The 13402-nt window shown below is 37.1% G+C and overlaps 1 protein-coding gene across 9 annotated transcripts in view; it reads left to right on the top strand.

Annotated features, from left to right (window-relative positions):
- Nucleotides 1-13402, top strand: part of LOC131693080 (potassium voltage-gated channel subfamily H member 6) — a 457523-nt gene that overhangs the window by 372676 nt on the left and 71445 nt on the right. For 8 of the 9 annotated variants that reach the window (XM_058980601.1, XM_058980599.1, XM_058980603.1 and 5 more), the window contains 2 exons: nt 39-59; nt 11805-11959. In XM_058980601.1, coding sequence (XP_058836584.1) covers nt 39-59; nt 11805-11959 — 176 coding nt within the window. The remainder of the gene's footprint in view (nt 1-38; nt 60-11804; nt 11960-13402) is intronic. The other variant, XM_058980600.1, reaches the window with a different exon arrangement.

Below are 13402 nucleotides of genomic sequence, written 5' to 3'. Positions count from 1 at the left end.
AGTCTACTAAATGACGCCAGTTTCTATATATTTTACAGCTTGGCTTGGACAAAGATGAGGTATTATCCCATATATTCAAACTTACCACTTAAGCCGTCAATTTGTAACTATAAAAAAACTATCCAAACATTGAGAACAGTACCTACAACCGTTCCGAGGAAAACGTTAATCAGCGAAAAACCCCCCAACCCGTTTATCTTTTGGCAAACGTTCGTTCTGTTTTCTGTTCTGTTCAAGCATCCATTCAAATTAAATATGTTAAAGTGTTTTCCGGATATCCCTTTTGCTTTAAGTTTTGATTGTTTTGCGCTGACTAAAGAACTAGAAATTTGATGAAACCACTCTGAGGTACAGTATCTTGAATGGTTGACTGCCGCAAGGGATGGGTGTAACAACATTATGTTCTAATTTTAAAGTTGGAAAGTAACCAATTTTGTTTAAGCTTTGTTACCTCCTCCGACATTGTTTGGGTATCACTAGGTTGCAGTTGTTGCTTCTGCTTTTTAAAGCTTATCCTACAGAGTTTGTATATATATATATATACCACCTCAATCACACCGACAGTAACGCCCATAGGCCAAATATTTCAGTTCTCCCCCGTTTGTTTTGTGGCGCGCGTTGTGTCGTCCATTTGTAAATAAAAACACTCATACGTCCAAAAACAAATTTACTCCTGTTTATTGGCGCCCCCAAACCGACCGTCCATAAAATGTTATCGCGTGCAATGGTAATCCAAAAGAATCGAGTCACAAATCGATTTAATATTGATGATGGCGTTGAACTGCACGCTAGGTTGTATTGCACAGATAGCCCTTTTTTGATATGCTTTCGTGAGTCACAGTTGTAAACAGTAACCTAGCAGTGTTGCTAGTTTATTTACTTTCCTATCGATGCCCGCCCCTCAACATGCTAGGTCTTCGAATGGATTTTCGTTTTTTTAATTTTCACGAGATTTTATTTCCCATACACATTTGTACACTAATAGATTGAAGCGAACACACTCACACCTCCATTTTTTAATCTTTCTTTCGATTTTTGTTCAGTTTGAGCGCAGTTTTGTTTAATCATATCCCTTAGTTGGTATATTTTGGCCCACGGTCAATTTTGATACGCTTTTCCCATGCTCTTTCTGAGTCTCAACTGCTAGTAACTCTTGCTTCAAATTTAAAGCAAATAGAAGTTTTGTCTTTTTTCGCTTCCAAAGACGCTATATATGCTATACTTTTCAACAAAACTTTTTAATATCTTTACTAACTTCGAAGTATGACCTACTCTGCCTAAAACCGAAGAGCAGATCATTTGATTATTTTACCTCAAAACGCTGAATAGTTTTATTGTATAGTTTGCGAACTGAACAAAAACCACATGGAAAATTATATCGCTCATTCGCCAGAAAAAAAAACATTTTGTTTCGTTACGGCTTCCGTTTTTCACACGTTTTTTTACTTTTGCTCGTCGTCTTATAGTTTCGTTTAGTTCTCCAACACAAAGGGCAACGTAAAGGCAACTCCGAATGTGTCGCGCTATAAAAAGTACGAAAGAGATCTGAAAAACGGTCAACTGAAAACACCAAAAATCTATTAACTGACCAAGGCAAATCCGATATCACGCGATCGATCGCACTCTCACACCGCCATGAACACACGCACACTCAAACTCTCGCACCTCGCCTCCCCGGTTGAAACAACTCCGGTTCCACGCGAAGCAGAGTTGCGCTCAAACTTTTTCATTAAATCGACACAAAAACGCCCATTTCACCATCATCCACCCCCTGGTTGGTACATCACTGTTAGGAGCTTTGTTATTTTGTATTGTTTTTTCTTCTTCTTCTTAGAGGTGTACCTTGATTTGAGTTTTGTGTTTGTTTAGTGAATCCCATTTGTATTGTTGCCTTCGCTAACGGTAAACGAAGCAGCTCAAACCGGTTAAATGAATGATGATAATATTACAAATTTTATTCTAGGATTGCAGCGTGATTTTTGCGTAAGATTTAATGACGGTTTCTGGATGGTAATGAAAATAAAAATACTTCTGCCTTATTTACACACAGCTTGCATCGAAAACTAGTCTGGGGGTGGTCTGCTTTGACTTTGACAGCAAACATCAGGGGTGGAATGATCGTTGGGTTCTACTGAATAAATATCCCAAAGCTGGATGTTTCTGTTTATCGTATAATGAATAATTCTCAAAATTCAGCCAATATATACTCGCAACGGGATTTATTATTGTCGGTAATCGGTTCGCAATCAGAGCATACTGTTGTTTAATTATAATTCACAAATATTGAAATAGCTTAGGTTACAGGAGACGAACAAAGAAATCCTTACCGTTCACTAAATCTTCATTCATCGTCATATTTGGAGGACTCTGGCGTTTGGCAAAATGAATCACACGGTCTTAGCCGGACTTTGACAGCACAAACTCTTGTATTACTACTTAACCCTATAATGATTTTGTGGGGTACATTTGTACCCCAGAGCTATTTGCAATTTCTGTTATTCCGTTACGGTTTATTTTACTCGCGAGTAATTTTTATTATAAATCAGTTTGATTATAAAAATTGCATTAAAGCAGGCGCAACTTATTTGTTTCACTTGACCAACTTAACGCTTAACAATAGTCTGGGGTACACATATACCCCACAAATTAGGCATGTTAGAGCGATTTTAGTTCTGGGTTATGAATGTACCCTCCAAAACCGTTTACGTATAGAAAAGTCACGAAACCGTTATAGGGTTAATTAGGGTGGCCACACGTCCTGGTTTCCCAGGATGTCGAGAAAAAACGCTTGATTGGCCTGGCTTTTCTCCTCCAGGGCTATTTCTTTATTGAGTCTTCTATCTATTTATTCTGGTCCCGGTCCCAGTTACAACAGACCGCAATCATAACCGCAACGTTAACTGGCTCCAAAACAGAATACGAGAAACTAAGCCAAATACATTCAAATGTTCCATCAAATGTGTTTTTATAATTTTTAACAGTGCCTTGTTATTTCTCTTTTTAAACCTTTATAAGGCGGTGCCCACCTTTTTGTTTCGTTCATAACACAGAAATATGAAGTGAGAAGTGAAATGAAATCTACGTTTCAGGAGTCTGGCAACTCTTCTTATTACTGTGATGCAGTGAAACGTGACGGATTGAAGGAGAGTTTTTTGAAAAAAATACGGTGATTTCCTTAGCTCGATTTCGAAAGAATACTCTAGACCCTTTAAGTTGGTGATGCAAATTTGTAAAAGCAACTATTTTTAATCCGAAAATGTGGTTTATGAGTGATAAAAATTGAAAAAAAAAAATTGAATAAATGAACGTCTGTAATCTGTGGTCTCATTTTTCAACTTATCGTCAGAATCTAGCGGTTATTTACTGTTAATCAGGTAATAACCAGTAATCCATAACGTTGTGCACTGCGCGACTACCGGAAGGTTAAAAAGTTAAAAAGCAGAGAAAATTGAAAATATAAATAGAACCGGTTCTAAACTCTGGGCGCTATTGATGTCAAACGATAATTATCGGCTTAAATCTTAAATCGTCTTTTAATTTGAGGCCCGACGGATTTCTTTCGGTTTTTCAAAAACGGCACATCGATATTTTGGTGCCTCCGCTTCTTTACATATTTCAAGCATCTCATATAACACTTCTGCACCAAATACACTTCATTGAAGTAAAACAGAAAGATCAACGGTCCCAAGCAGCTTCCCTGGTTTTTTTCTGACGAAGAAGTAAGTGCGAGTGGCTGGAAATCTCCAACAACTGAGAGACTTAATTCTCGATATGCGAGCCAGGATCGAAACACCTGCACAAACTAGCTTGCCAGTGGCAGTTTAACATAATGCTGGTAATCCGCAAACATGTTCCCTGACCTTAAAAAGGAAAATAAGCGAGCAATCAATGACTATTGTGGAATAATTTCATTGAGCTCAGTCTTGAATGAGTCAGTATGGAACTAATTCAGACTCAATGCAAGCAGTAATTGATCGTCGACAATATTTAACAATTTAAATATTTAACGACCTGCATAGTGTACCCATTAGGCATACGGATGTTTGGCATACGTACGTTAGGCATAATGGAAGTTAGGCCTAAAGAGAATAGGCATAATGGACGTATCACTTATCGGAACTTATTTTTGGCGGTGATGTTGGCGGTGAATGTTTGAACGTTTTTGATACTGTAGAATTAGTCTGGAAGCTGATCAAACTCGATCAACATTTTATTCTGCTGTATAAACTTGAAGAAATCTTTGCTGAAATAAAAGAAGCAGACCGAATGCTTGGCATGCGGAAACTTAGCTTGCGTTAATTCCTCTACAAACAACCGATAAATTGCACATAACTGTAATAGTAGCAAAACTCTTATTTAAACGGTTGATAAAAACGATGAGGAGGTTTTATGCCTGCTGGAGAGATGGTTTGAATGAGCCCTAGCTCCAGGAGGCTTTTCCCTGCTCCAAATAAAACAAAACAAAAAAATCAAGCTCATTTGTATTAAGGTATAAATAAGGCACATTAACTTAGATCAGTTCAATTGTCCATGTAGAAAATATATGTCTTGAAGAACAGCTCATGAAAGAAAGAATAATGCAACTACAGAAACTGATAAGAGGAAGTTTTTCGTGTACTCTAACGAGTTACCGAAACCAAAAAAAAGTATCGGCACAAACGCTACATCCGTACCTAATTATTGATGTTGTCCTAACACTGCAAGTTTCTATAAGTTCCAAAACTTGCTGTTTGTTTATTATTATGCTATATTTTCCAATATTTCGAAACAACAATTGTATTGGTAATTCATCCAATAGGCTTGAAATGTGCTTGAATCAAAACTATTCACTTCAATGAAGAAGAAAGCATTAAGCTCATCCACGGAAAAAATAGAAAAAATTCTACACTTCTAAGGAATAAATATGTCGCTTGGTACTTTTCATTTTACAGTCTCTCGTTAAAGTTATACGAAGGTATGTATACAGAAAAGCGTAGTTTTTTTCTAGCCCGATAAAATGAACGTATGGATGAAATCGCTACAATAAAAAAAACTTGGGATAACTGCTATATTTCTGTCAATCATGCCTAACGTACCAATGCCAATCGTTCATTATGCCAATCGTCCATTATGCCCAATGTATATTATGCCAATCGTCCATTAAGTCTAACGTACTTATACCTAACGTATTTATGCCTAACGTATTTATGCCTAACGCACCCCATCCTGCAGAACAGGGAGTATAGAATGTCGCGCTCAAACTGATACTATTCACACCAATCTATCTACCGCTTTTTATAAGGCAAACCGCGATCACACAATCACTAAAATGGAGAAATTTCGAATCAACAGTAGTTTCTGCAGGTGTTTCGATCCTAACTCACAGCTCGAGAATTATATGCTTCGGCTGTCACTATAGATTGCCAGCCACCCACACTTACTTGTATGCCCCGGGAAGCTACTAGGGACCATTGATGTTTCTGCTTTACTTCAATGATGTTTATTTTTGCTGAAGACCTCTCGCCGGTTCTTCACTAATGATCTCAAAGGTTTTCGTCTCATCCGCCCAATTTAGAATTACAGATTACTCCAATAACGTCTTGCAACTTTCGCTCATTGTGTAGTATCAAGAATCACGTGTGTGTAAATCCGAACAAGTGTTCTGTGATGGAATGCCCTCGAAAGACACAGTCATAAAAGGGCTCTGGGTACAATTTTTCCAGGCCCGTTTGACCAAGAGATAAGTGGGGCTTCTCCTCTCGTTGTCCTGAGATTTTACTCGCTTGATATGGTCACCCTCACTGAATGGTTTTCACAAATATTTAGCAAACGTATAAATTGTTGGGTCTTCGTTTCTAGCACAGTGTGTCACAGGAAAAATATAATATATACTTACAACGCTTTCGCAAGCGTAAAAGTTATCGCCCGGGGTTTTACGCGATTTTTACGCATTTTTTCCATTTAGATTTTCAAGTACCCCAGTTTATTTTTGATTGCACACTTGGAAGATTTGTGGAAGAGTTTTGTTTTTGAGCGAATTTCACAATTAACATGGTTTTTGCAAAAATATTGTAAAATTTGTAAAATATTGATCCTTTTCAATGTGAACGACATAGAAGATTAAAAAAAAACAGAAAAGACAGATCTTGAAGATTCCTTATTATCCGCACCTCAAGAATATTGCAGTTCTCGGAATGGGATAGACGAGTAGATGACAAAGATCGGTGTTTGACGCCATTTTCCAGTACAAGTTTTCGGCTTAACAAAATAATCTTGAAGAGTTGTTTTAATAGATCGATTTATGTTGCCATTTTGAAATCTAACTTGGCTTCGAACCTCCGGTTTGGCGAAATTCGCTATAACGCAAACAAGATGGACATTTTCAAAATGGACTTGACGAGTAAATAGTAGAAAGTATGTTTATCAAAATTCAAAATTCTAAGTAGTGATACAATACAATGATGACCCAATTTTGTCTACCTCCAATTTCATCAGCTTTGAAAACATATTTTGTCAGCCTCTTGGATTCGATCCATTTGATGTTTATGATGTACTGAAAGGTCTCGATTTATTGAAATTGTTGTAAATATAAACTGATATGGTTTCCAGCAAGCTGATTGGGATTTTATATTTTTATGACAGATATGAAAGAAGGAGAAGGAATTTGCAGCAAAAGCCTTACATACTGAAATAGAACAAAATCTAGTAAACTGTCATAAAATACGTGTAATAATTGCTGTAGAATTTACTGTCAAGCCATTTCCGAAAATGCCCATAGAGAAATATGTCAAATTAAAAGTTCACCACTCACTAGTCGAACGAGAAGCATGCGGGTGTACGTTAATGCGGTGCAGCTAGGAGAAGGCAATCTGTACTTTTATTTTTCTTATATGGTTGCACATGTTCTTTTTGTGCATCCTTCGTCACTCGCTAGTCATGCGAACGAGAAACATTACGATAGAGTAAGAAAACACTCGGAATTTTCGTCACCGGTATTTTTTTGTGTGAAATTCTGCATCGCTTCGAGCACAGCTCTTTCTCTTTTTCGTTTTCAAGTTTCTCTTTGTACGGATGATCTGCACATCGCATTGTTCTTGCGCTGCTGTTTTTTTCATCGGTATATTTTGCTCTTTGTGTACATTGTGTGAGCAAATAATAAGCATAGTGGTGAGCGTGGAAGCTCTCTTTAGTATTTCTGTAAAAAGTTATTGCAGCGCCTTTTAAGGAATATCATCCTCATGACTCTCTGCGCACTTGCTTCTATTTAGTGCAAACCATGTCGAAGTAGCGTTTGCCTTTCCGGCTCTTTGTACCGCGAAGGAATGTTCCGTTTTAATGCTTAGCAGGTCTAAGCTAAGCAGGTCACCCGATACGAGTTTGAAGAGACATACATTTTTGTCCCGTCCTGTACGATTGACATACAAAATCTTCACTCAGTGAAGAAAGGGGTCCTTAAAATGGCCAATCCCTTCACCACGCGTTTGGCCAACTCGAATCGATGACCACACCTTCGATCTCAACTATGTGGACAGACATGTAGACGTGGTAGTCCATCATAAAACACTTGTCGTCAGTAATACCATTTGCTTGATTTGGACAGGATATCACAGTTCTGGGTTAATCTAAGCGAACTTTCGAGATGTTTGCCGCAACTGAATATTTCTGCGTCAGTTATGTAGAAATCTAGTCGCCTTCAAACATCTAGTGTCAACTGATTTCACGAATATACAGTTCAAGCTGTGCGACGGAAATTTACATGAAATGAGCGGCAATTAAACATGAACGAGCTTCGGTTGTATCATTTGAAAATTCGGTTTCCGATGTTTTTAACAAGTTTACCACCAGCGGAAATAAATTTTACGGTATGCGAAGAATCAAATATTGAAATGAATTCTTCGAATTGTTGTATGATATAGGCGGCAGGGATTTTCTAATGAATCGTCTTCTCAGTGAACTAATCTGCACACACAGGCTCCCGAAAAAAACCTTCAAATACCTAACACAAACTGACTTCACAAAAATCCCGCAAAAATGGTCGTTCAGTCGCCTTCAAAAATTTGGCTTTGAATGATATTGCAGACAGTTCTACAGTGAACTTATCTTTTTAAATTTTTCTCAAAATTTTAGTGTCTCTGTTGGAGAACCACCAACTGATAATTTTGATTTTTTGTGTAACATTTGGAAGATTTTATCATGTTTTACTGTAAAAGTCATACATACTCCACTGATAAAATTAATTAAAAATTGATCCGTGTGTTAATTTTCCTCAACTTTTCATCGGCAAAGTTTTAGTTACTTTATAAACAAAGCAGATATAAGTTATAAAGTAAGCTGGGATGAATGTAAGTACCATTTCTAAGTACACGCTTAATTACCGTTCAAAAGACGAACAAAAAATGAAAGCCAATGTTACCACCAAAAAGGGCGCCAAATTGAGATTCTGCCAAGGGCGCCAGAAGTCCACGCTACGGCTCTGACAACATGATCAAGGTTTACTTCTGCTCGAAAGAGCAAAGCCAATGCACTTCACCATCTGCACAACCATATTAAACCATATTAAATATTGCACAGAGTTACTATTGCAAAACCCAAAAAAAATCTAACCTTCTGTTTAAATTAGTAAGTCTATTAACAGCACACGAAACGAGGGAACAACGGATTTATAATATACACATCACACGATTCGATGATTGGTATGAGCTGCTATCTGTAATATGCAGCTGGCTATACTATCGGCGAACTTGAAATAAGTTCCGTGAGCATGTATAATTATTTTTAGAGTTTGGAGCACAGGTCACTGATACATACGAATGCACAAGTATACGAGTAAAGGTGTCCTTTGCACGTATTTTAGTGCAGGGTTATTTTAATACCAATACTTTGATAACGTTAAATTTATCAATACATTTCCAATTGTGGGATTGTGTAAGTTTCTACGGTGTAATGGCAGCATAATGCATTTCATTCCCGGACCAATGACGCTTTATATGCATTATACCAGTGATAATGCATATTTGGCATTAGAATCATACTTATTTGCATGTAAATCATACGGCTCGCGTTTTGGGTGTACATTTGAAATGATCAGCCCTTTGACTCGCCATCTTTTTTCCTTTTGTCAATTGCTATTTCATTCAGTGTTTATAACTGGTAGTGTTCGTGATCAGAAGGCTCTTAGTGTGAGCTTTTTGGTACGAAGATATTTTGTGGGAAACATAAAAAAAAATATTTTTTTTGCTTTGTTTCCCAAACATATTATCTCAATTATTTGCAAATAAGCTACCAATACTATACTATCATTTAAACTAACCTTACCAAACCACATTCAAATTTCAAAATTGTTTCTATTTCCAAGCTGTCCTCATTTTTTTTACAATATTGTGTGATATTTTTCTCCACATGAGACCTAAAGATTAGATGATTGTCTAGGGTCAGACCAAAACAGACCATTTCGTCGAACCATTGCACTATGGTCCCAAAGCCAAAACTGTTTGCACCCAAACGGTTAGATTTAGACATATGGTATCTTTTGCTAACTTTCTTAGTACTTTTTCATCGATTTTTTGTATTAGTTAAATTGGTGTGGTTACGGTGTTTGAAGTATCAACCTATGTGAAATTAGGCTACATAATGTTTTGCAAACTTATAATACAATTAAAATAAAGCAACTTTGAGGCATAAACCATATGGCTAACTTTGTTCTATTCATCAAACATATGCACCATCCAAAGCTCTAAAAGTGCTGCGAACAAAGCATTTACGATAAATCAATGTATGAAATGACAAATTCGAAACAATGATTTTTGAGTATTTTCCAAGTAATGCGGTTTCTTTCTGAAAAATATTCAAAGCCCTTTTGAATGCGAAAGAGTCAGAAAATATTTAGATTCTTTTAACGCGTATTTTACACGGTTTCTGCAAAAACATTGATAGTTCAAGAAACTTCGAAAATTTTCGGAAAATTGGAAGACGAATCTTGAAGACCCTTAGTGGCCCGCATCTCAAATATGGGTATTTTCGGAATAGTTTTGATGAGTGAGGTCAGAGGTCGATGTATAGCGCCATTTTGATATCCAAAATGACGACTTCCGGTTCGACTAAATTCACCATAACCCAGCCAAGATAGGTACTTTCGGAATGGCATTGACTGTTGCTCTTGCAAGTGATCAGTAGGTCGGCTTCTGAATTAATAACTCCATTCTCAGTGACAAATTTTCTAGAATACCGCAACAATTTAAATATTTGGTGGTTGCGAAAAGTCATAACTTTTCCAAAATGGTCGTACTGTCACGACAAAATGTGAAAATATTTCAGTGCAGTGAATATAAAGCCTAAAGGTATACTCTATTGGAAATCCCTCCTAAAGTTCTTCCAGAAAAGTTCAATGAAATTGAATTTCATAGTGTTTGACCAGAAATTGATTTTTTTTTATATTTTGACCAATTCCACTAAATTGATCGATTCCCTCCACGTCCCTTTAAAGAATATTTGCTGTCTATCCCACAGATACACAAATAAGCGCTGAAAGTTTAATCGAAATTAGTGAACATTAATTCAAGCACTGATACGGCACACTTAAGAAAACTGGCTCTTATTCCGCATTTCACACCAAATTGAACTATCATAGAAGTGTGCACATACTTCTTAAAAACGTCCAAAATCAAAAAAAAATTAAAAAATTGAGTTTAAATTGTTTATGCTTTAGATTTTCTTAGGTACTACCGACAAAAAAACAAACCCCGTTACGTAAGTATTGACTGAATTTTGAGTATGTTACACCGAAACAGCAACATTTCCATTTGGGTGCGAGTTCTGTACATATATCAATTCCGACTCCGTTTCCTTTTTAACTAACAAATTAACACAACCAGCAGCAAATCACGCCAAAGCTTGCAGCTGTCGCCTATCTTGTTGGAAGACTGCTATCGATCGGCCGGTTCGTTCAGGCCTCAATCCACATCCCTGTGCCAAACTAGGTGGAACTAATGTCTGCAGATTGGGCCAAAATGTGCACACATTACTTCATCATCCTCGAAGGAGCTACTCTCAAGCTAGCGGGTAGTGGTATGAATATCACACAAACCAACACCATTGAGGGTTGAGCTTGTGAGTGGCCCCTGATCTGATAAAGGTCTTTCAGCAAGGTGATTTACTTGCCATCAACTAAGTTCACCTGGTGCACGAGGTTATTAATTTCCGCTCACGACTCAGTCTGAAATTAATTCTGCTTTCACTGAATCACCTGATGTCAACTCTTTGCAACGCTATAGTAAATATGTTTGTTAGGGTGATAAAAAAAATGATTTCCACGCATCACAGAGTACACCTGGTCCCCGTGCCACTCAGTGACTCTGTTTTGAGGGTCAAAATCCGTCCATACGATTAAGGACACTGTTGGAAATGACGCAAAGTATCCGTCTATTTCCGTCGCCTTTTAAACTTGTATAATATTAATCAAATTTTTTCTAGCTAGCAAAATTCATATATGACTTTTATCATGTTTATAGTGTGTTTAGCTTCAGTTCAATTAAAGTTTTCGCAATCAATCAATGCTTCCCCCTTTTCTTGTTACGTTTTGTTAGTTCTTTGACATTTTCAATTTCCCGTATCGCTAAAGATCAACGAGAAGCCAAAAGTATGATAAGGGTTGTACTAAATCGCAGAACGCTTCCTCTTTTCCCCGAACAAGAGACCGTTCGCACCGTTGTTTGCCTTTTTATCGCATTTTCCTATTTTATCTCCATTTTCCTTCTCTTTCTCTCTTTTTCTCCGTTTTCCGCTTCGGGAAACCATTTTGTTCTTTTTCTCTTTCTTCTCCTTTACAGACAACGACTCTAATTGGTTTATTGAAAACGGCACGTCTATTGCGTCTAGTGCGAGTGGCGAGAAAGATCGATCGCTATTCGGAATATGGCGCTGCTGTTTTAGTATTACTGATGGCTACCTTTGCACTAATCGCTCACTGGCTGGCTTGTATTTGGTACGCATCGATCCAATCAAACTTAGTGTGAAATAGTAACAGATCAAACTAACAACAACAACAACACACACGGAACACTGTGCCACAACAAACAACTACAACAATAACAACAACAATAATAAAAACAATAATAACACCTTCACCACCACCGACACGCGAAAAGAAAAACAAATACACCGACACACGCCTCACACTATTAGAACACATTATCTTTGGTTCGAGGAAAATGCGCCCAGCACAAGTTCCGTTTAGCTCTGCGAGATGAGAGCAGGAATTACGATTATGCAAATCATATGTGTGTGCGATTGACACCTCGTTTTCCCACTCAATCCCGCGTAGAAGCTAAATGGCACTTAGAGACATTAGAGACCGAGACATACACATTACCTAACTAATCACACGCTTCATACGTACATATTTACATTGCTTTAATGTTTTTAATTTATTTGGTTCGATCGCGGTAGAAGAGGCAGAGATTTATTGGTTGTTCGGGGTATTTCCAAAAAAAAAAACAATAGAACATTTAATATTTATTTTAATTTTCATTGCTGATTTTAGCGAAAGAACTACAGCTCGCATTTCATCGATCAACAATATTTTGGCTTGGCTGGGGCGGTTAAGTTTAGATGGTGAATATGTTACGATTAACCATGTGCTTTCATATGCTAACAGGATTGTGAAAGGATTCACGTGTATGTTTTATTTAGATCAGATTTCACTAGAAATAATATTAAAAAGCGTTTACATCGAACGGGTGCAAATAGGGGGAACACACGAAGCACACAGTTCATAAACATAACCAATGATTTTTGCTATGAAATAGAAGATCTAGAAAAAAATTCGACACGCTAGCTATCAGCAGACCGATGTCCTTTTTAGTTATGCTTATTAACTGTGTATTGCTTCATGTGTTCCCACTTTAACATTTATAATTCAAAAACTAATCAAAACTTTTCATGTTATTTTTGCATAGGTTCATTAGCATGGCTCAACTATACGATCCGCACGGCAGCTTCAACCAATTTGCATTTAGGTCCAAACAAATGTGCCGAAATATCCTAACCGTTTGCTTGTTAGAGCTACTTTGGTGTTTTGTACATTTTAAAGTGCGGGAAATTAAACAGTTTTATTCATTTAACAGTTATTTCTTGACAGGCCCAAAGTTTAAATGAATAAAAAAACGTATTTCCATTCGTTATCAAATTGTATTAAAGTGCTCTAGCAATCATAGGTTAAAACGGAGGAATTAAGGCGCCGTTTTGTTGGACCTTGGCTATTTCAAAACATTCATATTGTTTCCAACCCCATGTGAAGGTAAAAATATGTGGGTCATGCAAAAAAACAAATATTGGTGCATTCATGTTCCATTTATACGATTCTTTGTAAATAACTCCGATCCGAAAAAGATAGTAGAGCTCTTAATCACTGCTAAAACCAGTTTGT

The sequence above is a fragment of the Topomyia yanbarensis genome, chromosome 3 (genome assembly GCF_030247195.1).
Source record: "Topomyia yanbarensis strain Yona2022 chromosome 3, ASM3024719v1, whole genome shotgun sequence".
NCBI classification, from domain to species: Eukaryota; Metazoa; Arthropoda; class Insecta; order Diptera; family Culicidae; genus Topomyia; species Topomyia yanbarensis.
The sequence above is the reverse complement of the archived record's forward strand: the minus strand, read 5'-3'. Positions and strand labels throughout refer to the sequence as shown.